The sequence below is a fragment of the Ananas comosus genome, linkage group 22 (genome assembly GCF_001540865.1).
Source record: "Ananas comosus cultivar F153 linkage group 22, ASM154086v1, whole genome shotgun sequence".
In the NCBI taxonomy this organism is placed as follows: domain Eukaryota; kingdom Viridiplantae; phylum Streptophyta; class Magnoliopsida; order Poales; family Bromeliaceae; genus Ananas; species Ananas comosus.
In genome coordinates, this window is record NC_033642.1 from 281,854 (window position 1) to 304,801 (window position 22,948).

At 36.8% G+C, this 22,948-nt stretch overlaps 2 protein-coding genes across 2 annotated transcripts; both read right to left on the minus strand.

The window, feature by feature from the left end:
* On the minus strand, positions 2,226-3,819 carry LOC109727496 (xyloglucan endotransglucosylase/hydrolase 2-like). The gene is made up of 2 exons (XM_020257632.1): positions 3,500-3,819; positions 2,226-2,384 (listed from the first exon to the last, which is right to left on the minus strand). The coding sequence occupies exons 1-2, from the start codon at positions 3,773-3,775 to the stop codon at positions 2,226-2,228; spliced, it is 435 nt and encodes a 144-aa protein (XP_020113221.1). The 5' UTR covers positions 3,776-3,819.
* Positions 15,228-17,671, minus strand: LOC109727497. Its single transcript, XM_020257633.1, has 2 exons — positions 16,653-17,671; positions 15,228-16,545 (listed from the first exon to the last, which is right to left on the minus strand). Exons 1-2 carry the CDS (start codon positions 17,669-17,671, stop codon positions 15,228-15,230), a joined length of 2,337 nt encoding a protein of 778 aa, XP_020113222.1.

Consider the following 22,948-nt stretch of genomic DNA (forward strand, 5'->3'; position numbering starts at 1 on the left):
TATTATCGTTCGGCAACCATGATAACTCAAAAGCTGGCAACTTACTTTCCTACACACCAATCATACTATCACCAGGGGTCAATTTAACTATCACCAGGGGATCCCAATTCACCCACCAACCAAATTATCATATTAGATTGCTCACCTTTACTAGTTTCCCATCTAGATTACCATCTTTACCATCTTTTGAGTTGTCATGGTTCCTGAACCATGATAAGGTCTTGTGCGCTATTAGGAGCATGGAAGCCTCCATGCTCTTAAGCCGTTTTCGGCAATAGAGCTTCCGAATCGACGATCGGCTCCGTTAGACTTGATCTAGCGTATTTGAAGTATCTAGAAAAATAAATTTTGTGATTTTTTAATATCATTTACCTAATGATCTAAAGGGTTCAAAATCCACAGCTGAAAATAAAAATCTCACAAAAAGTGGTGATATAACACTAAAATTTTCGATCAGAGATATTAATTTTGCAATAAATAGTATAAATAATTTTCTATCAAAATTTCATCTGATTTGAATACTTATACACCGTTAAACTTACAAACGATATACATCAACCATTAAAAATTATTCTAATGAGAATCGAAGAAGAAAGAGTCTAGAAGAAGGAGATAAGGGAGCGTAGATCGAGGGAAGAAGAAGTGGAGGAGAAAGGGATTAGGTTAAGAAAAAGGTCAATATCAATACTATTCTCGTTTTTTTTCTCATGTTACATTACATCTGCCTCTTTTTATTCCCCTAAACATTGAACTGAAATGATAAATCTAAACTCCGAGGTACTAAACTAAAATTAAGAAAAATGGGCAGTTTGGGCCTTTGGGCCTTAATTTGTATGGCTGATGTGGACTTGGCCTCCTCTCTGCAGAACCCCTAACAGGCTGGGTCTGTCGAATCATTGACGCTAATCATTAATCCAAAAAACTTGAACCGTTAGAAATACGCAACCAATTCACTTAGGGTGTGTTTGGTTCAAAATTGGAATCGGAATCGAAATAAGCTGGAATCGGAATCGGAATGACTCATTACCTAATTCTGTTTGGTTCATCACCTGAATCAGAATCGGAATAAATCATTCTCATTGTCGGTGTTTGGTTCAGGTAAATATAAAAAAACGCAATCAGATTAATATATTAACTTTATCTTTATAATATATTAATTTAAATTCAAATTAAAAATTAAATATTAAAATTTTACATCAAAATTTTGAAATGATGTCAAAATTTTAAATCCATTTTTTAAAAAAAATTAAACTTTGAAGTTGAGTGGATAATTTGAAATATAAAACTAAATTTTAATTTATTCAATTTCTAAAGTTTAAATTACAATTTAAATTTTAATTTGAATCCATAAGTTTAATTTAAGTTTTAAATTTAATTTGAATAAATCTTTATATCCGTTCGGATTTAACTTTCAATTCGGCTTCTTAGGTTGGATTGGAAATAGTGGTGATTGGGAGATTTTCATTTTTACTTGGGAGTTGGAATTGAAATTTGACATTTCGCGTTTCAAATTTCTACAAATTTAAATTCATCCATTTTGATTCCGATTCCAGGTTGAAAAAGTAAGTTTAATCCGAATCAATATTCATTCCGTCCGGATTCAACGGTAGAGATACAAGAGGTGATTGGGGGATTCTCAATTGTGACTCGGGTCACTCGGCTTCGGACTGCGACTTCGGACATGACTCAACCTACCCAGTCTCAGATTCGTCCATTTCGATTTCGTATTTCGGCGCTTAAAGCCCTCTAAGCTCCTCCTAACACGTTTCTTATTCGTTTGCTCTGTTTGACTCTCTAACCTTACAGTTACTACTTCGGCAGATGCAACATTAATCGTCCTGCGTGTTCCGCGTTGGGGATTTGCAGCTCCATTCGCCGATTCATCGATGGGAATCGCAGCAAAGTTTTGATTTTGGGGTTTTCTATTGCTGCGTTTGGTTCGGATATAAGTAACGATCTGCTAGCTGACGTTCCAGAGATATTTACAATTTCATATATTATTACTAGAGTTCTTAGTTCAATTTTGTGTTTGGATGATAATTGAGTTGTTTTTTGAATTCAGGTAATTAGTATTTGGACTATTTAGGTAAATAGTGTTTGGTTGGTTAGATTGGAACAAGAGTAATATGCGTTATAATTCTGCAGTTAAAATTGTATTTTGTAATTAATAGTAATCAGAATACTTACTTGATGTTTAATGAGATTTTACATTATTGAATAGTTGATTATAAATCCTGTGTTGGATCAAACCACAAGTAGAACTGCTGCTCCTTGCCTCCCTTCCCATGGCTGAATATATTGGTGTGAAGAATGTAAGGCTCTCCGCTAACATTGCCGAGGAACTCGAAGTCGACCTCGTCGTGCGTCGCTCCTCCAGAGCATATCTACTATGACATCAATCCGAATCATCGAACTAATAACATTCAATTTTATTTGATGTCAAAGTTTAATTACCAACTGAAGAAGATGTTTGAAATGAATATATATATATACTGAGCTTCAGAAATTTTAATGTCACTGTTATATATTTCGTTCCTTTTTATTTCACCAAATTTGGAAAATAATTATCAAACTTTGTTAGAGTTCGACTGGTTTTTATTATATTAACTGTAAAATATTTCACGAAATAACAAAATGCTCCATTAAATCACAACATATTTGTGAGAATAGTTTGAGGCCATCTGAAAAGGACACGCTTAAATCAAAAATAGCATAAGGTCAGATTTTACAATTTAGTATTTTTAAACTTCAATATACCTATTTTATATGTGATTAAAAGATAGAAAATCTCTTTATAAGTATTTATTTTACACCTTACCGTCAGTCTAATAAACATATCTATTTTGCTCTCTTACAATTATAAATATTTTGTAGCATTTAATGCAGCACAATCACTATTCTATCATTATTCTGTATATATAAATTCTATGGTGGAGTCGAGTAATTTACTGAAATACTCAGATATCTATTATCCTCTTAGAAATAATGGGAATGCATAAAAAATTTTATTTTCTCAAATTAGGTAACTTAATAGAAGAGATACTCTACTATCTACAAATAAAATTTTTTTTTTATTCATCAAATGGGTATATCAATAATTATGCAATTATACTACAAAATGTGTGAACAGAACTGTCACGAAATAATAACAATGTGAGATTAAGTGCTATAATTATACATTTCGAGGAAGTAAAATAATTCCTCCTTAAAAATAGAAAAGTAAAATATAAAAGGGAAAGTATTTATTAGGAGATTTTTTTGCATTTTAGCTACCAGATAATTAATGTCCATAAGATGTTTTATTTGTACACAACAAAAGATAGTTAATGTACATCGTGCACCCTCCGTTATAGAGTTCACAAAAATTTAAAAAATTTTTAGCAAAATAAATAAAAAATTAATGGTCATTTGATGAAGTGAATATAAAATTTACACGGTGTGCTAGTAGTATTGCTCAAATATATATCTATTATCTTTTCACCAAAGAAGAAGAACTCACATAGAAGGAGGTGATGGTGCCGGCGGAGCCGCCCGCGACGAGCTTGATCTGCAGATCGACCCTCCCAAACAGAAACCGGTTCTTGGACTCGATCCGCGAGCCCGACCGCTGGTCGAGCGAGAGCTCGAGGAGCCGGCCGCCGTCGAGAATCCTCGCGTTCTCACGGCCCCACACTACGTCGAAGTCCCGGGTGAAGTCGTTGCCCCGAACGCCGACTACAATAGAGCCGCTTAATATTAAGGTGAAAGCTAAGCACAGAAAAGAAGAAGATGACATGTTTGCGCCTTGAATTTTGGGAGTGATTGGTGTTGTGTGAGGAAAAAGATGATGATGTGAGTGATGGTATAATATAAACTATAAACAGAGAAGGGTCTATATAGCTGGGAAGTTGACTTCGAATGTTTGGGAAGAGGTGGTAGTAGTGCTTGGCATGATCCGATTATCTACGCGTGGCCATTGTTTGGTACAGTAGTCGACGTTATTGTGGCCAACTATTTCTCGATTGTTACAATCCAGTTCTTGATAGTAGCTATATATATATATATTTTAAGGAAAAACTTCAAATATTATCCTTATATTTTTTTATTTTGTTTTACTTTAGTACTCTGTGGATTAAAGTGCATCAATTTAGTATTATGTGGTTTAATTTTTTTTTTTATATTAAACATTGCACTAATTTTTTTTCGTTCAATCAATGGCAAAGTTAAAACTAAAGGGTACTAAAATGAATATTCGATAAATCTAGGTGGGGTATCTAAAATTTTTTATATAGTTTAACGAAATATTGACGGAGGAGCTCATGATGATAAAAAAAAAAAAATGAAACCATACAGTACTAACTTGATACAAGTGACAAAGCGTGAAACCACATGGGCGGTATTTGATATTTATCTTTTTTTTCTTTCTGAGAGAAAGATAGCATATTATCTGTTTCAACTTAGCTGAAAATATAAATCAACTAGGATTCGAACTTGAGATCTCGAATACCAACTACCAAATCCTTTGTCACATGCACGTAGAATGAATGATAAATTATAATAATATATTTAGAAGATGGGTAGTATATTGAACGTGTAAAATGAGATATCATATTTCGACATCAAATAATTTTGTTTGTAAAAAAATAAATTAATGGAGCAAAAGTTAAATATTTATTTTATAATCATAAAAGCAAATCTTTGTATTCAAAATATGAGAATATTACTATTGAATATCTTCTTTTCACGTCCAAGTAGGGCCGACAGATTGTCAATCTCGAACTGCAGAATTGATTGAGCTACGTTTAGTACTGGAAATACTATTGACTGCATCCACCGTACTCTTATACACCGAAGGTCTCGTTTGAATGTACGAAAATTTTTCTACGTATATTTGTAAATTTTTTTAAACAAATTTATTATCGTATTTGACAGATGAGAAGTATGATCAAATATCCCGAATAATATGTCATATTTGGTCTTTAACTTATTTTTTTTGAAATAAAATTAATATTCTACCAATTCAAGATACCAAGACATTTTAGAAAAGTTTTTTTGAACGCTCATCTATAATCACAAAAGATTATCCTCGTATCAATAAAACTATTATTGCATAAATTATTTTGCTATCAAAATAGGACCAATGTATTTATGACATGCATTTAAGAGGCGGTAAGAAATCATAATGTGTGCACATCAAGATCTAGGCTAGAATACTTAAAGTAAACGATGTACAGTTTAATTCCGCATCATTTCTGGTAGTAGGTTATCTAGGATTAACACCGCTAAATATGATATAGGGTCGTAAAATTTTGTATTTGTCTAGTCCTCTAGTGGTTCACAATTTGATAGTTTTAATGGTTAATATAAGATAAATTCGACATCAATAAATCACCAGGCTGTAATAATATAAAATTATGAAATGTTTAGTAAGTAAGCAACTAGATTTACTTTTGGAAATATTCTACCCTTGCTCACACATCAATTTCTTATAAATTTAACATTAGTTCTATAATTACTATACTACTCTTTATTTTTATGAATTTATTTAATACCCAAGTATTAGATTTCTAAATATTATAATTTCTCATACATTGATTCTTTAGATGCTGTAAACCATATTTTATTTACATTTGAATTTGAAGACATTAATTATCAAAGGAAAAACTTCAAAAACCCCCCCTGTGGTTTCATAGTTTCTCACTTTGCCGCCCTGTGGTTTAAAATGTATCAAATTGCCCCCCTGTGGTTTCGTTTTTATCTTTTCGGTAGCTTTTTCGTTAATATTTCATTAAATTATATACAAAAAAAACTTCAAATACTCATCTAGATTTATCAAATATTCACTTTAGTACTCTTTAAATTAACTTTATCACTGATTTAAGAAAAAAAAAATAATGAAATTGATAAGAAAAAGAGAAAAAAGAAACCACAGAGAGGCAAATTGATACATTTTAAACCACAGGGTGGCCAAGTGAGAAACTACGAAACCACAGAGGGTTTTTTTGAAGTTTTCCCATTATCAAAACAAAGATGCGGTGCAAGAAGTGAATGAATACATCTGGTGTAGGCAATAATCTCTTCTAATATTGAGACAAACATTTTTTTTTTTTTTTTTTATTAAAACATGGGGAAGCAAATTTGGAAAAATGGGCTCATTGTTTTTCGTGCTACTCTCGTATGAAAATTTGGAAAAATGGGGAGGAGATCCTTACAGCTTTCTTTTTTTAATTCATTTGTCGAGACTGTATTCACAGTTTTCTCAGAAAAAACAACAGCAAAAGGAATATTTTAAAACTAGGGAAAGGCATAGGTGGCATGTGCCCTCGGTTACATGGCCTCTCTCTGTAAAATATTAGAGTTACACTAGTGTAGGCTACGCAAAAGCTTTAAACAAATATAAATTTAGGTTAAAATATAAATTTTTTTTAAAAAAAATACACATTTTTTATTTTTTTGACTTTTAAAAATTATATTTTGCCCCTTAAAAATTTTTAAAATATTTTTAAGAGGATACGACATTAATAAAGAGAAAAAATAATCAAATTGTCTTACTCCTCATATAAAAAAATAATAATTTTTAATATATTTTTGTCATTTTAAAAGATATTTTTTGCATGAATTATAAGAAATGGATGAAATAGTAATGGAACCCGATAAAAGGGGGTTAAATGCACGTAACAGCTTGAATGTTGAGAGTGTATAGGTTTAAGAGAGTTATAAAAAGGTAAAGGAAAAAAAAAAAATTATAAGAGAGTTTTCTGGAAAGGATATTTATAAATCACTTTAGTAGTTTAGGTCTTTATTTTGAAATTTCTATAATTAGATTTTAGTTTGTGTAAGAATCCATCTTGGCGATAATCTCTATTAAAGAGTGCACATCTTACACTATTTTTTAGCTTTAAAAATACATTTTAAATTGGTTAAATTATAGAAAATCTCTTTGTCAATATCCGATTTTTCACTTTTCTCCCATTTCATTTAAAAACCTATACTTTACACTCTTTAAAAAATAAAAAATGTTCACAATACAGTATGCTGTGACAAAATGACAAAATTATCCTTCATCTTCTTCGAGGTGGGTGTGAATGGAAAGACATGGACAAGGGCGAAGGTGAGGCGTCAGAAGCGGACGAGGGCGTGTGTGCGGACATAGACAGAGAGGTGGGCGAGGGCGAGGCTGCGCAGCGGAGATCAGTGAGGCGGTGCAGCCGAGGATGAGGAAGGAGGAGGATTTCAGGTATATTTTCGATATAAAAAATAGAATATAAATAGAACTCTAAAGGAACACTGGCGACGGGGGTCAAAGTGAACATTTTTCAATTTTTAAAGGGACAAAGTGTAGATTTTTGAATGATAGGAAGAAAATAAAAAAAGCAGGTATTGACAGAAAAAATTCCTGTAATTTATCCTTTCAAATTTTTAGCATTTAAAAAAGTTAATAAACGACTGAGTAAATCTAGGTCTATGAGAGACTTAGGTCTGAGCCTTACACTTAAAAAGTTGTAGGTGTATAAGTAGAAGTGTCTATTTACGAAAGGGTAAATGGCACCATCAGTATTTGAAATTTCGACTAAGTTTTATTTTGTTCCTCAAATTTTCATTTTCAACATTAATGTGATTCCTAAACAAGTAAAAAGGGTTTCACTTTATTCCCTACATATATTTGCAATTAGAAAGCAAACAATTGCTTACGTGCAGTGCATATATATATAAACAATTATTTATATATTGATTATTTATTTTTTAATTAATATTTCGACCATACCAACCATCTAAGCAAAAAGGATGAGAAACATGAAGCATTGATAAATTTATAGTGTACGAACATTGATATGAATATAGGTGAATGCAATGCTATTTTACTTTTATGTAAGGGTTAAAACGATGCATTAATTGTTAATAGTTTAGGAACTGAATTAAATATTATTACAAGCTCGATCGGAGTCTCAAATGTTGAAATTAATTAAAAGTCGGAGAATCAAAATGAAAGTTCAGAGGATTATATTGCAATTTATCCATTTATTAAAGATAAAAATGTACGAGGACTCCCTTGTTTAATAAGCATCTGAAACGACTCCTTCAAATATATGTTTTTAGATTAGTATATTTTTAAATATTACTCTTTTGTAAATTAAGTCATTTTTATCAACTAATCAAATTAGAAATTTTATCAATTTCGTAAGCGACATGATAAGATTTACATTTATATATGTGAGTATATAAAACTAGAACAGTTTACTACTAATTTATTCTTTCTACTATATTATAGGAGGATTTGGGAGGACCAAAGGTGACACGTGTCCTCCAAACACTTCTTTACTCTCTCTCCCTCTATATATACTAGTGCAAGACCCGCGCGATGCAGCGGGTAGATAATAGAAGTAAAATTTAAAAATTTTAATAAATTTTATATTTACGATTTATTGATATATAGAAAGCTATAACATATTAAGTACAGTTAATTTGTATGACTAAATTTACATAGTAAGCAGAGGCCCCCGCGCGGACCGACTCAGCGAGCACTTATATAGGTCGGGGCTCAGCTTCGCAGAACGATGCTTCTTGAAGGAGACAATGTTCTTCAGAGGCGCTTCTTCTTCTTCTTCTTCTTCTTCTTCTTTGTTAACACAATGAGAGAAAGAGAGAGATGAGTGCAGAGTAGGAGATTAGATGATGATATTTTTTTATGGTGCATGTAAAAGAGTTACAAAAGAGAGGGGGTAGGAGATTAATTAATGGAGGAGGGGAATGGTGTATGTAAAAGAATTACAAAAGAGAGGGAGTGGGAGATTAATGGAGGAGGAAAGTAGTTAAAGTTATAAAATAGAATCTTAATATGGTGCATGTAATTAAATATTGCATGAAATTAGAGTAGTGGTGAGGTGAGTTAGGCGTTAAGAAAAGAAAAAGGCGGTTTGATTTAAAGTTGCGTTTAAAGTTACATATAATTAAATGTTGTAACTTACATATAATTAGAGGAGTGGGGAGGTGAAGAATTGAAAGTTGAAAAGAGGAGAAGGTGGTTTGATTTAAAGTTGGCCATGAGAAGTAAGAATAATATACCACGTGGCAAAAAGTATTGTGGCTTCATATAGGTTTATAGATAATAATATATATATATATAGGTTTATAGATAATAATATATATATATATATATATATAATATAAAATTTTAAATTTTGCTATCAAATTAAAATTTTTGACACTTTCAAGTTTTAAATTTCAAATTTTAATTTTAACTTATAATATTTATTTTCAAATTTTAAACTTCAAAATTTAAAATTTTAAATCTCTAAACTCAATGAATTAATTAATAATTAATTAAATATATTATATTTAATTAATTTTGTTAATAATATGCGTAATAAATCACGTAATAAAATCTAACCTGATAGATGCAATTTAAATCACGTAAAATATCGCTGTATAAAAAAATACAGAATTTAAATTTCAAGACTAAAATTTTATAAATATATAGTGTATATGCGTATATATATAATTAATTTTATTAAATAATTTTTTCTACAATTTTATTTTCCTTCTATTTATTAATTTTTTAAAATTATTTTGATAGATTTATCTCAAATTTTTTCATATAAATTTTTATAAAATAAGTTGTTGTATAAATTTACTTTGCGCGTATACCAATTTTATTGACTTTTATTTAAATAAATTTAACTATTAAATTATTTGTATATAACTTTTATTTAATTAATAATTAGACTTATAAAATAATATAAAAATATTTTAAAAAAGTAAAATTTATTATAAAAATATTTTTATATCCACAGCATCGCGCAGGTTTTTTACTAGTAGTTAATAAATGTAATGATTTTCTCAAAAGAAACCTTAAAGAAATGTTTAAATAAATAAGCGGACACTTAGAAGTTAATATTAGGGCTGGCAAATGAGCGAGCCAGCTCGTGTTCGACTTGTGTTCGGCTCGATATTTGGCTCGCTCGAGCTCGGCTTGAATTAATTTCAAGCAAACTTGAGCTTAAATTTAGGCTCGAAATTAATTTCAAGCCGAGCTTGAGTATTACTCGGCTCGCTCGAATTAAGCTCGAAAAACTCGAAATATATATATAGAGAGAGAGAGAGTTGAGCTAGGATACTATCAATAGCAAACGGGCTCCGTTGCCGCCCATTTGTTTTCGATGATAGAGCCTCCAAATCGACGATCGGCACCGTTGAACATGATCTACATCATTTGAAGTGTTTAGAAATCAAACTTCAAATCTTTTCGACATCATTTGCCTAATGATCAAAGTATTTCAAAATTTATAATTTTAATGGTCGATATGAGGCGTTTTCTCATTTAACGGCTTAAAGATATCCAAATCAATTAAATTTTTGCTAGAAAATACTTTAAACTATTTAAAACTAGATCTATACTCTTGATCTTGATTACAAGACTTCTATTATCATTTTTTAAAAAATATTCATTTTCAGCCATTCAATTTTTTGTCCACTCAATAGATAAGAAAACAATATCGGAAATGTATGAAATTTGATTTCTAAACACTTCAAGTAGTATAGATCATATTGAACCGTGTCGATCACCATTTCCGGAGTACTTCATGGAAGACAGTTTATTCATTAAGGTGCCCCAAGGCTATCGATAGTATTCTAGCTCAACTCTCTCTCTCTCTCTCGCTCTCGCTCTCTCTCTCGCTCTCGCTCTCTCTCTCGCTCTCGCTCTCTCTCTCGCTCTCGCTCTCTCTCTCGCTCTCGCTCTCTCTCTCGCTCTCGCTCTCTCTCTCGCTCTCGCTCTCTCTCTCGCTCTCGCTCTCTCTCTCGCTCTCGCTCTCTCTCTCGCTCTCGCTCTCTCTCTCGCTCTCGCTCTCTCTCTCGCTCTCGCTCTCTCTCTCGCTCTCGCTCTCTCTCTCGCTCTCGCTCTCTCTCTCGCTCTCGCTCTCTCTCTCGCTCTCGCTCTCTCTCTCGCTCTCGCTCTCTCTCTCGCTCTCGCTCTCTCTCTCGCTCTCGCTCTCTCTCTCGCTCTCGCTCTCTCTCTCGCTCTCGCTCTCTCTCTCGCTCTCGCTCTCTCTCTCGCTCTCGCTCTCTCTCTCGCTCTCGCTCTCTCTCTCGCTCTCGCTCTCTCTCTCGCTCTCGCTCTCTCTCTCGCTCTCGCTCTCTCTCTCGCTCTCGCTCTCTCTCTCGCTCTCGCTCTCTCTCTCGCTCTCGCTCTCTCTCTCGCTCTCGCTCTCTCTCTCGCTCTCGCTCTCTCTCTCGCTCTCGCTCTCTCTCTCGCTCTCGCTCTCTCTCTCGCTCTCGCTCTCTCTCTCGCTCTCGCTCTCTCTCTCGCTCTCGCTCTCTCTCTCGCTCTCGCTCTCTCTCTCGCTCTCGCTCTCTCTCTCGCTCTCGCTCTCTCTCTCGCTCTCGCTCTCTCTCTCGCTCTCGCTCTCTCTCTCGCTCTCGCTCTCTCTCTCGCTCTCGCTCTCTCTCTCGCTCTCGCTCTCTCTCTCGCTCTCGCTCTCTCTCTCGCTCTCGCTCTCTCTCTCGCTCTCGCTCTCTCTCTCGCTCTCGCTCTCTCTCTCGCTCTCGCTCTCTCTCTCGCTCTCGCTCTCTCTCTCGCTCTCGCTCTCTCTCTCGCTCTCGCTCTCTCTCTCGCTCTCGCTCTCTCTCTCGCTCTCGCTCTCTCTCTCGCTCTCGCTCTCTCTCTCGCTCTCGCTCTCTCTCTCGCTCTCGCTCTCTCTCTCGCTCTCGCTCTCTCTCTCGCTCTCGCTCTCTCTCTCGCTCTCGCTCTCTCTCTCGCTCTCGCTCTCTCTCTCGCTCTCGCTCTCTCTCTCGCTCTCGCTCTCTCTCTCGCTCTCGCTCTCTCTCTCGCTCTCGCTCTCTCTCTCGCTCTCGCTCTCTCTCTCGCTCTCGCTCTCTCTCTCGCTCTCGCTCTCTCTCTCGCTCTCGCTCTCTCTCTCGCTCTCGCTCTCTCTCTCGCTCTCGCTCTCTCTCTCGCTCTCGCTCTCTCTCTCGCTCTCGCTCTCTCTCTCGCTCTCGCTCTCTCTCTCGCTCTCGCTCTCTCTCTCGCTCTCGCTCTCTCTCTCGCTCTCGCTCTCTCTCTCGCTCTCGCTCTCTCTCTCGCTCTCGCTCTCTCTCTCGCTCTCGCTCTCTCTCTCGCTCTCGCTCTCTCTCTCGCTCTCGCTCTCTCTCTCGCTCTCGCTCTCTCTCTCGCTCTCGCTCTCTCTCTCGCTCTCGCTCTCTCTCTCGCTCTCGCTCTCTCTCTCGCTCTCGCTCTCTCTCTCGCTCTCGCTCTCTCTCTCGCTCTCGCTCTCTCTCTCGCTCTCGCTCTCTCTCTCGCTCTCGCTCTCTCTCTCGCTCTCGCTCTCTCTCTCGCTCTCGCTCTCTCTCTCGCTCTCGCTCTCTCTCTCGCTCTCGCTCTCTCTCTCGCTCTCGCTCTCTCTCTCGCTCTCGCTCTCTCTCTCGCTCTCGCTCTCTCTCTCGCTCTCGCTCTCTCTCTCGCTCTCGCTCTCTCTCTCTCTCTCTCTCTCTATATATATATATATAGTCCAGCTAATATACTATCTATACTATCTATAGTACTAAGCGCTTTGTACTATTGAGTTTTTTGCCGTTAGATCTGCCTATATACATATATAGAGTCCGACTATTATACTATCGATAGTTCCAAGTATTTGGTGCTATCGAGCTTTCTGCTGTTAAATCTATCCCTTTAGTCATTTTCATCCGTTAGACCATAATATTCAACTAGCCACCCACTCAACCCTAGTGGACTACTATCATTCTAACCGCACATCTTTTCATCTAAGGGCCGAAACCTAATAGCAAGCGGTTTCTGCTATTAATAGTATAGTAGCCTAATTCTCTATATATATACTCGGGCTACTATACTCTTATAAGTATAAATTCAGCCGTTGGATGTGCGATTAGAATGATAGTAGTCTCCTAAAATTGAGTGGGTGGTTGGTTGAATAGTATGATTTAACGGATGAAAATGGTCAAAAGAATAGATCTAATTGCTCTCTTTCTCTCTTTTCCACTTCCTCGCAGAGTCGCTTTTCCTAATTTTTTTAGTATTATATTATCGTATTTCATGCATTTATTTTATATGTTAAACTATTAGATATTTTTTATATCAAATTTTAGATAATATTTTGTAAAAATTAAAGTATAAATTGCATGATGTTAAGAATTTCAAGCAGCTCGTTTAGTGCTCGAGCTCGCTCGACTCGAAGTTAGGCTCGCTCAAGCTCGGCTTGAATTAATTTCAAGCCAAGCTTGAACTGAGGTAAGCTCGCTCGAGCTTGGCTTGTTTCCACCCCTAGTTAATATATGTGTAAGTTTGATTTTGTTGTTATAAAACTTTCCTATTTTTAGTTTTAATTAAATAATAGATATACATACCACTAAAGTATCATACTACGGAGCAAAGAAAAAAAAAAAAGAAAAATTAAAGGCCATTTGAATTACGCAGAGTTAAAAAAAAAAAAATTCACTGAACAAGTTCGTGCATTCAAAAAATCCTTTAATATATTTAAAACACGTTGATTAATTCCAACTTATATGATTCACTTATACCTTGTTTCTTTTTCTTTCCTTTTTTTTTTTCTCTTTTTTCCTTTTTCCATATTTTCTGTGTTCGTTCTTGGAGCAGTATCTTTTGTAATCCGTGTTATTAACATAGTTTAATATTAAGCAATTCTAGCATATTACATATACATTATTATTATTATTACCACAACTATATATTCAACGTTTGCAACGATTTGGACCATCCTGTAAATTACTTTGTGGATGTCCACTACCAAACAAATTCTTCTGGAAGCTTCAAATAAATCACGCAGCAAAAAGAAATGGATAATATATATATATATATATATAGAATTAGGCTGGAATATTATTAATAGTAAAACGTTTTTTTACTATCAAGTTTTTAACCCTTGGATGAAAAGTTGTATGGTTAGGATGATATTAGTCAGTTAGAGTTAAGTGGTCCTCATAGGGTTATAGTATTTAATCCAATGGTTAGAAATGATGAAAAGAGTCCTATGCTTTTAAAAGTATCAAGTCATTGGTGCTTGTAAAAGTATGCAGTTTTTGGTGCTTATAAATTTTTTACCGTTAGATCTACGCTTTTGATCATTTTCACCCGTTAGATTATACTATTCAACCAACCATCCACTTAACCCTAAGGGGCCCACATCATCTTAACCGCACATTCCTTAATCCAAGGGCTAAAAACTTACAAGCACCAATGACTTGATACTTTTAAAAGCATAGGAGCTCAATTATATATATATATATATATATATNAATAATTAATTATAAATAATAAATTAATTAATTATTTAATTATTAAAGCAATAAATAATGATTTAAATATATTAATTAGATTAATTAATAATTTATTGTTATTAAAATTAAATTTAGATTTTAATTAATTACCTTGTTCTCATCAAGGAACAAGCTTGTTCCAGAAAATAGGTGGAATAGCAGTTCCAGCCTTATACCAGCTTGTTCCAGATTCTCGGAAACTACTGTTCCCGAGAACCAAACATACCGTTTGGGAACAAAGGGGGGAACGAAAGCTTATTCCCCCCTTGTTCCCGAACCAAACGCTACCTATAATTAAGAACGTGTTTGGTTCACCCATTTTTTTTACTTTGGTATTAGAATGGACGGACGAATCCGTTTATTCGAATTTGATATGCAAAAATTTTATTCGAATTTCGATTTATGGGTGAATGAAAATTTTTTCAATTATATCAATTTGAAAATTAGAGAATAAAATATAGATTTTGAGAGAATAAAATATAAATTTTTGAAAATTAGAAAGAACAAGTAAAAAAGTGAGTATTTAGGGAGAGAATTTTCTGTATTTTACTCTCTAAATATATTAGTAAATTAAAAACTTAAGTTCTTCCACTTGCTATATGTTTGTTGTATGATAGATAAATAGTCGAATAGTACCCATAAACACATGTATTCCAATGAGGATGCCCTTCATCATTCAGAATATATATATGATCAATGCACTTTTATTTCTTGAATCTTTCAAATTACTACAGCAGATACATCCATGTCAATTTTGCGACCTAATTAATTAATTCCAAGCCAGGCCTAGAACCTGTAGAATAATATATAATAAGATGTCATTGGAATCCACACACGCACGTTCCTAAACGAACTCTACCGAAACATCTTAAAAGGAGAACAAACAATGCATGCATGCATGCATGTACGCAATTATAAGTAGAGTACGAGACCTAAACTGATCATCAGTTGGAAACTCATCACACCGGAGACTGATCAGCGGAAGGAGGAGGAGGAGGAGCGTTCTCGTCGGCAGTGGACCACCGGAGAACGCCGCCATGAGTAAGCAACGCCCAGATGTGGGTGATGAACTCGCCGCCGTGCGCCAGCGCTTGCGCGTGGCTCTTGACGTCGTCTGACGGCGCGATGTAGACCACGATCTCCGTCCACAGTTCTGCTAGCACCTTCCACACCAGCCGGTCATCCGCCACCGCCACCAGCTGATGCCCGAGCTCCGCTCCCCTCTCCGCCGCTGTCCCGTTCGCCTTCCTCATACTCGTCACTCGCTCAAAATCGTCCAACTTACGATCGTGCCCTTTCAATAGAGCATTCTGAATTTCCCCCACCGCAGTCTTGTACGCGGTCGCCGTTGCAGCCGCGTCGTCGGGCAGCAGCTCCGGTGCGAGCGCCACCAGGTACGTACAGTACTTGGACAGCGTCTCAGCGATCCTACGGTTCGCTTGCGTGTCATGGTCTTCAGACTGCTGAGGCTGCTGCCGCGACGGCAGCAACGACGGGTGCTTCATCTTGTAGAGGCAGGTGGCAATGTGCCAGACAATGATAGTCTCCACCGCACCGTTGCTCTTGCACGCCTGCAGCAGCTCCTCTCCCGCTGCACCGTTCTGCTGCAGCACGGACTCTCCGATGTGCGGAGCAGGCCCTTGGCCTCCGCTGTCAATGAGATACTTCACGATCGCCGCCTTCACCTCCTTCGGTACGGGCGTCGACCGCACACCGAGGAAGCGGCGGCCCAGCACCGGCTTCAAGATCATCAACTGCACTTTTAGGAAGCGGCGGCGCAGCACGAGGTGCGAGAAGATCTGCAGGGTGCGGCCGCGAGGTTCTAAGATGTTGTGCTGGTTGAATTTGAGGTCGGGACGCTTCAGGCAGGTCTTCACCCTCCGCAGCATGGTCAGGACCCAGCGGATGGTCGCAGATCGCCGCCACGACGGCTTCTTTGCGTAGGTGCAGAGGAGGGAGACCATGACCCAGTCGGAGAGCACGTAGACGACGACCTCCGCATACTCCAGCAAGAAAAGTGTGGCGATGAGGAGGAGGGTGATGATCAGATCGTACATGACGGTCCCTCTCGCGTCCTGATCATCGAGGAGGCAGCCGAGAACGCCATCGCGCTCACTGAGGACGTAGATAAAGATCACGATGCAGCAGAAGAAAAGGATGATGAGCGTGACCACACAGTTGAGGAGGAAGAACCAGAGATTCGACAGCGTGATGAGGATTGTGGAGAAGTAGTAGTCGCTGAGGAAGCTGAGCTCGTCTTCAATCACACGGAAGATCCTGTCAAAAGTAGTAAACTATTAAAACACATATCGTTGTTCCCTTGCAATAGGATTTGTTTTTGAAGAAATAAAATCAGTATTGGCACAGGCAGAAGATTTCTACACCTCTCGCCCTTGTGCTCTTTGGGCAATCTGCTGTCGCGGGGACTGATGTCTTTGTCGTCCCCGAGCATGCCGCACAGCAAGAAGTCTAGGGACTGGTGGCGGCCGGCCTCAGCAGATGGATACTCCTCGAACCTCCTCCGCAGTAGCTTATAGAGCGCGAAGGAAAGGCAGAGGTCCTTGAGCTTCAGCCGCCGGGAGGTAAAAAGGGTGTCGTCGCTTGCAGCCAGTTGCCACACGTCACCGACGGTCACCATCTTCTTCCTATCTTCGTCAACCGAGAGCTGGAGACTGTAGCCGTGAGGGCCCGTCTCTCTCTCCACCCTGTCTTCTCCCATGATCACGTACTTGCATGCCTTCATCACAGTCGACATTGATCTTTCTTCTCCTCCTCCGGTTGATGCTGTTTCTTGTTGTTGTTCTGCGAACAATTGGCGCATGTAACCCGCAACAAGGTGCGGGTTTTCCCCCAAGGCGAAGGAGCGTTTGGCTACCTCGACGGCAGCGACTCTCTGCGCGACCTTGATGATGCTGAAAGCCCAGAGGATGACGAATACCCGGTCGACTGTGTACCCATAGATCAGGTAGCCGAGCCACGCGATGCGCACGATCTGGTCGACGGCATCCCACGTCGACTGCTTGTTGACGCCCTGCAGAGGGGAGGCGTTTATCGTGCTGACGCCGTCGAGCTTCTTGCGGAGGAGCTCGGCCAGGAGCATCCACAGCAGGATAAGCTGCCAACGGAGAACTTGGTCCAAGTTCTTCGCCACGGAGAACATGTATGACGTGAGAGGGAGGAAGAGGGCGAAGACGACCCACAGGAAGAAGCGGACGGTGGGATGAGTGGTGGCGCCTCCAGAGAGGCGGCCGAGGAGGCCACGGACCAGGAGGAGAACTGCGAGGAGGCCCATGATCACCGACACCACCACCATCAGATCGTCGAGGGTGACAGTGTGCTCGGGACCGGAGCGGCCCGCCTCGTTCGGCGAGGCCGTGGGACAGACGTCGCCAGATTGCGCCATCTATATCGTGGCGCAGGTAGTTGTTTCAGAATTAAAAGCTGCACATTCAAACAAACACAATAGCGCAAAAGTTAGTTACGATCGTTCCACGGAACCCAAATCTGCATCGCGTCAAATAGATCAAACTATATGTATAAGCTTACAAATTAAGCTGTGTTGCGTACGTAATGATGGAGACAAATACATGAGGGGCGGGGATTAATTGGTGTGATCGAGTGTGTGCATGCATGTTAACATGCATTAAGCAGACGACCTTGTATTCGAATGAGTGACTGTAGAGCAACTAAAAGTGAATTGGATTCTTTACGTATACTACAATTTCTCTTATTTTTTTTTTAAAAAGCGACTCTTGTGCCCCACGTGGTATAATGGACGCATGATATTTAGCTTTACAACGAAGAGTAACGTTACGACTGTTCCTAGAGCAAGTGGCAATGGACTTGCTAGTCGGTACCTGAGGCCCAAGTTCGAATCCTAGTTGATTCATATTTTTAACTAAGTTTATTTCTAAATAAAATAAACGAAACGGGTAGTGTGCTATCTATCTCTCAAAAAAAAAAAAAAAAAAAACAAAGAGTAACATGGACTCTACACGTGTCTTAATTTTGTGTGTGTGTTCGAGGGAACACAACTTTGAACAATGGAAACCTAGCTAGGTCCATGAAAAATAGTAGAAAGATAAATAGTATTTACCATCTAGTTTTTTACCTTTAGTTTAAATATTTTTTCATCCATATATTTAATTAAACCCATTTTGACGTTACAACCCCACAAAATTTCTATCCAAAAGTCACATTTTCTTTATTAGTTAGTCTTATCATTTTTTCTTTAACTAAAAATCATAATAGAGTTAGTAAATTTTAGAGCGCGTATATGGACGAGAGGATACATAGAGTACAATTAATTTCTTTTTTGTTGTATACTTAACATTTCTCTATAACTTTTTAACTAGGTAACTTGAGTTGTGCTTTACATTAGTTGTAAAATAAAAATAAAATAAAGGAATATAATAGATGTAAAGTGACCAGAACAGTTGTACTTCTAACATGTGATGAACACAACTATATATCAAGGGCAAACCACGTACCGTAAAGACTTAGTATAGATACAATATTCTAAGGAACTTAGATGTGATCACTTAATTATTCTTCCTGATGCACAATCTTGTATATCCTAATCCTTGTAGAGAACTAAGAAGAAAATATGACATCATAACCCTTGCAAGTAAGGGTATGTTTGTTTACTTGTAAAATTGCATCGAAAATTACTTTTCAAGCGAAAAAGTAATTTTTCGGATATTTGGTTGTCGATAAAAAAAAATTTTGAAAATAAATTTTACAGATCCTAGGAAAATTTTGGGTTTTCGTTTTCCGCTCAAAAATAGCAGAAATCGAAAACCCAAAGGTGAAACAAACAGCTCATCTTGAAAAAAATATTTTTCAAAGTTTTACGTGAAACCAAACATCCCTGACCCCAAGTGGTGGTGTTAACCCTCACTACATGCCTACTTTCCACACATATTTGACAGGGTCGCAATGATGGAGATAACAATTGAGGAGTGCAACTCTCCAATCCCGGTTAGAGGTGGAGAAAGATTTTGAGGGGGAATGGAAATACTTCTCGGGGTTGCGATTTACGCATACATGAGTTCAAGGACAAGCTCTCCAACTTCCATGCAGAGAATATACCTTGTAGAATTTGTTGGCACTAGAACCCCAGATTTAGGTTTACAAAAGTCGGTGTACTCAACGCTGATTGACGGGGTTGTAAGAGATGCTTCGTCTTCGAGGATCTGGAAATTGAAAATTCCGTTGAAAGTGAAGATTTTTTTCTGACTAGTCCTTAAGAAATTAAAGAATCCCTACAGTGGACAACTTGCTTAAGATGGGATGGATGGAGGATCAGTCGTGCGTGCTTCGTGCGGACGACCTAGAAACGGTTGATCACCTTTTCTCAGGATGCGTCTTTAACAGGTTTTTACTAGTGATGTCCGTTCAAGTGGTTTTTGAAATCGAGCTAGTAGACGATCGATGTTAGGGGTCTCTTGGAAAGGCTGGTTAAAATAGGAAATGCTACAAAATCGGCGAAGGGACTGGCGCTTCTAGTAGCAATTAAGTTGGTGGACTATGTGGTTGAAAGTTAAAGGAAGAATTAATAGCGCGATTTTCGGGAACTTTAACCCAGATCCACTGGTTGTAGCTGGAAAAATGGAGTGCTGCGAAAAATCTCTCACCATCGCTTGACTAATTTTTTGACCTAACCATGATTCTGAAACATACAAAGCAAATTGAACATTTGTAGTTAATGATCTAGTTAGATTCACTACAACAAAAACGGTCTATAGCGACACTTTTAAATGTAGGTACATGTCAAAAAAGTGCTGCTAGCTAAAATTACCGACACTTTTAAAAAGTGTTGCTATATGTGGGGTCGCTAGGTATATAGTGACAGTTAAAGAGTGTCGCTATAACCTAAAAGAGTGCTGCTAATTTACGAACACTTATTTAAGCATTTAGCAACCGCCGAAACTTTATCTCGTTAGCTGCGGTAGCGGAGGAGGACGACAGGAAAGGCTCTTCGTCTAGAATTTCAGTGGATTGAGTGAAGAGAGAAGAAAAGATGGCAATTGATTTTTCTTTTTTTTTTTACTTTTCTGTTTGTAATCGGGCCAAATGGACTGGGTGTGGTGGGTTGAGTAGAGTAATCTTTTATTTTTGGTTGGATTGGGCTTTATATTTAGGCATTAGCAGATATTTTTTTAAGTTTTAGCATAAATGAGACACTTACTCAAAAGTGTCCCAAACATGTGTCCCTATAACCTAATTCTGTTGTAGTGATTGTTAGAAATCCAACATTAACTTTAACGTTCCATTTTACAGCTAGATCAGGCCATTCTTTGCCCAGAAGGTTAGGCAATTCAGCCTTTAAGCTACCTATCAAAAGCTATATTAATTATATATTGGCATCACATTTACAACCATGATCTCATCCCATCTTATTATTTTTTCCTCTTGTTGTGCCTTCCAACTCTACACAAAGAATCTTTTCTAAGCTGGTAATTGTCTAATAAGTCACAAGAATGAGCCACCCTGTACACAAAAAAGTTTGAGAAAAATAAGATAGGTACAAGAATACCATCGTTGCATCAAAAAGCTTAGTTTCCTATGCACAGTTATTCACGAAAAGAGCCCAAACATGTGGGTGTAAAGGAGATTCGCATGTTTTAAAACCACCAGTTACTGCAGCTTTTTCTGATTCTATATTGGTTTCATAAAAGTTATTGGATCAGAACTTCTTCCGAAATCTATGGAAAAAGCACTTCTTCTGGATAAGGATTTCTTTGAGAATTTCCACTCTTCATGGGTAGAAATGCAATATATATATATATATATATAGTTAGAGATCGACACCGTTAAACATTCAAAGGATTTGGATTCAAAGGATTTAAAGCATCAAAATTGACGATTGACACCGTTAATTATGATTTAAAATATTTGAAATATCTAGAGACCAAATTTCATCATTTTCTATATTTGCTATCAAGTGGCTATTGAAATGAACGGTAAAAAAGTGAATAAAATTGTGAAAATAGTGGTCAAGAATTTTTCAGCTAGGGATGGAAGTTGTCAAATGTGATCTACATAATGGAAAAAAAATAGCAAAAATTCAACGAATTTACATTATTATATACCGTTAAACAATTAGCAAACTGTTCATATAGGCCGTTAAAAATTGTCTATTTTCAACTCCTTCGATCATGGGTGAATGGTTTTAGAAAATGACGAAATTCGATTTGTAGATAATTCAAATACTTTAGATTATATTAAATGGTGTTGATCGTCGATTTGGATGCTCTACCATCGAAAAGGACTTCCTAGTTTTTTTTTTTTTAAAAAAAAAGTCTAATTCTTTTAAGAGCATTTACTCTCTCTCTCTCTCTCTCTCTCTCTCTCTATATATATATATATATAGAAAAATAGAGTAAGATTATTATGCTTTAAACGCATAGAGCCTCCATACTTTCACTTTGTTCTCAATGACTGAACATCCGAATTGATGATTGACTCTATTAGACTTGATCTACACAATGCGAGATATTCATAAGTAAAATTTTATAATGTTTCAACATCATCTACCTTGTAATTGAGTGGTCTCAAATGAACGGGTGGAAACAAAAATTTCATAAAAATTAATAATAGAAAGTATGAATTTTAGATCAAACGTGCTAATCTAACTTTGGATAATAAAAGCATATTCTATGAAAATTTCATATAATTTAGATATTTTTATATTGTTAAACCGGCAAGTGCCTTATATCGACTACTAAAATAATTATTTTTTGAAACTTTTCGATCACTAGGTAAATAATATTGAAAAATCATAAAACTTGTTAAGGTACTTCAGATAGTGTAGCTCAAATCTAACGGAATCAATTGTCAATTTGGATATTCTATCATCATAGAATAATAAAATATGGAGGCCTTCGTGCTTCTAAAAGGATAATAACCTCTATCTCTATATATAAATTAGACTGGAATAGTTCTAATAGCACTAAGTCATTGATGCTTGTGGATTTTCAATATTTGGATGAAGATTTATAGGATTAGAATATTAGTAGTCCCTCTATAGGGCTTAGCGGGTGGTGGTAGAATAATATGATATAAAGGGTGAAATTGATCAAAGGGATAGATCTAACGGTGAAAAACTTAATAGCACTAAGTGCTTGGTGCTACGAAAAGCACCATAACCGGAGCCTCTCTCTCTCTCTCTCTCTCTCTCTATATATATATAGAGAGAGAGAGTCCGGCTGGGATACTATCAATTGCACGAAGCATTTGGTGCTATCAAGTTTTCTGCCATTAGATTTACTTTTTTTATCATTTTTATCCGTTCGATTATACTATTCAACCAACCACCCACTCAACCCTAGAGGGTCCACATCATCCCAACCGCACATCTTTTAATCCAAAGACAGAAAACTTAATAGCACCAAGTCATTGGTGCTATTAATAGTATTCCAGCCCAGTTCTATATATATATATATATATATATATATTTATATATATATATTATATATATATATATATAATGTGTATATGTATATATTATATATATATATATATATATATATATATATATATCATATACAATATATATATATTATATATATATATATATATATATATATAATATATATATATATATAGAGCAGGACTGCTGCTATCTAAGGAGCACGGAGGCCTCCGTGCTCCTGAGCCGTTTTCGATGATGAAATTT

Coding starts and splice junctions, on each gene's coding strand:
- LOC109727497 (XM_020257633.1), bottom strand. CDS start 17,671: ATGGCGCAATCTGGCGACGTCTGTCCCACGGCCTCGCCGAACGAGGCG. Junction 16,546..16,652: donor AAAGAGCACAAGGGCGAGAG/GTGTAGAAATCT, acceptor TACTTTTGACAG/GATCTTCCGTGTGATTGAAG.
- LOC109727496 (XM_020257632.1), bottom strand. CDS start 3,775: ATGTCATCTTCTTCTTTTCTGTGCTTAGCTTTCACCTTAATATTAAGC. Junction 2,385..3,499: donor GCACCATCACCTCCTTCTAT/GTGAGTTCTTCT, acceptor ATGTCATAGTAG/ATATGCTCTGGAGGAGCGAC.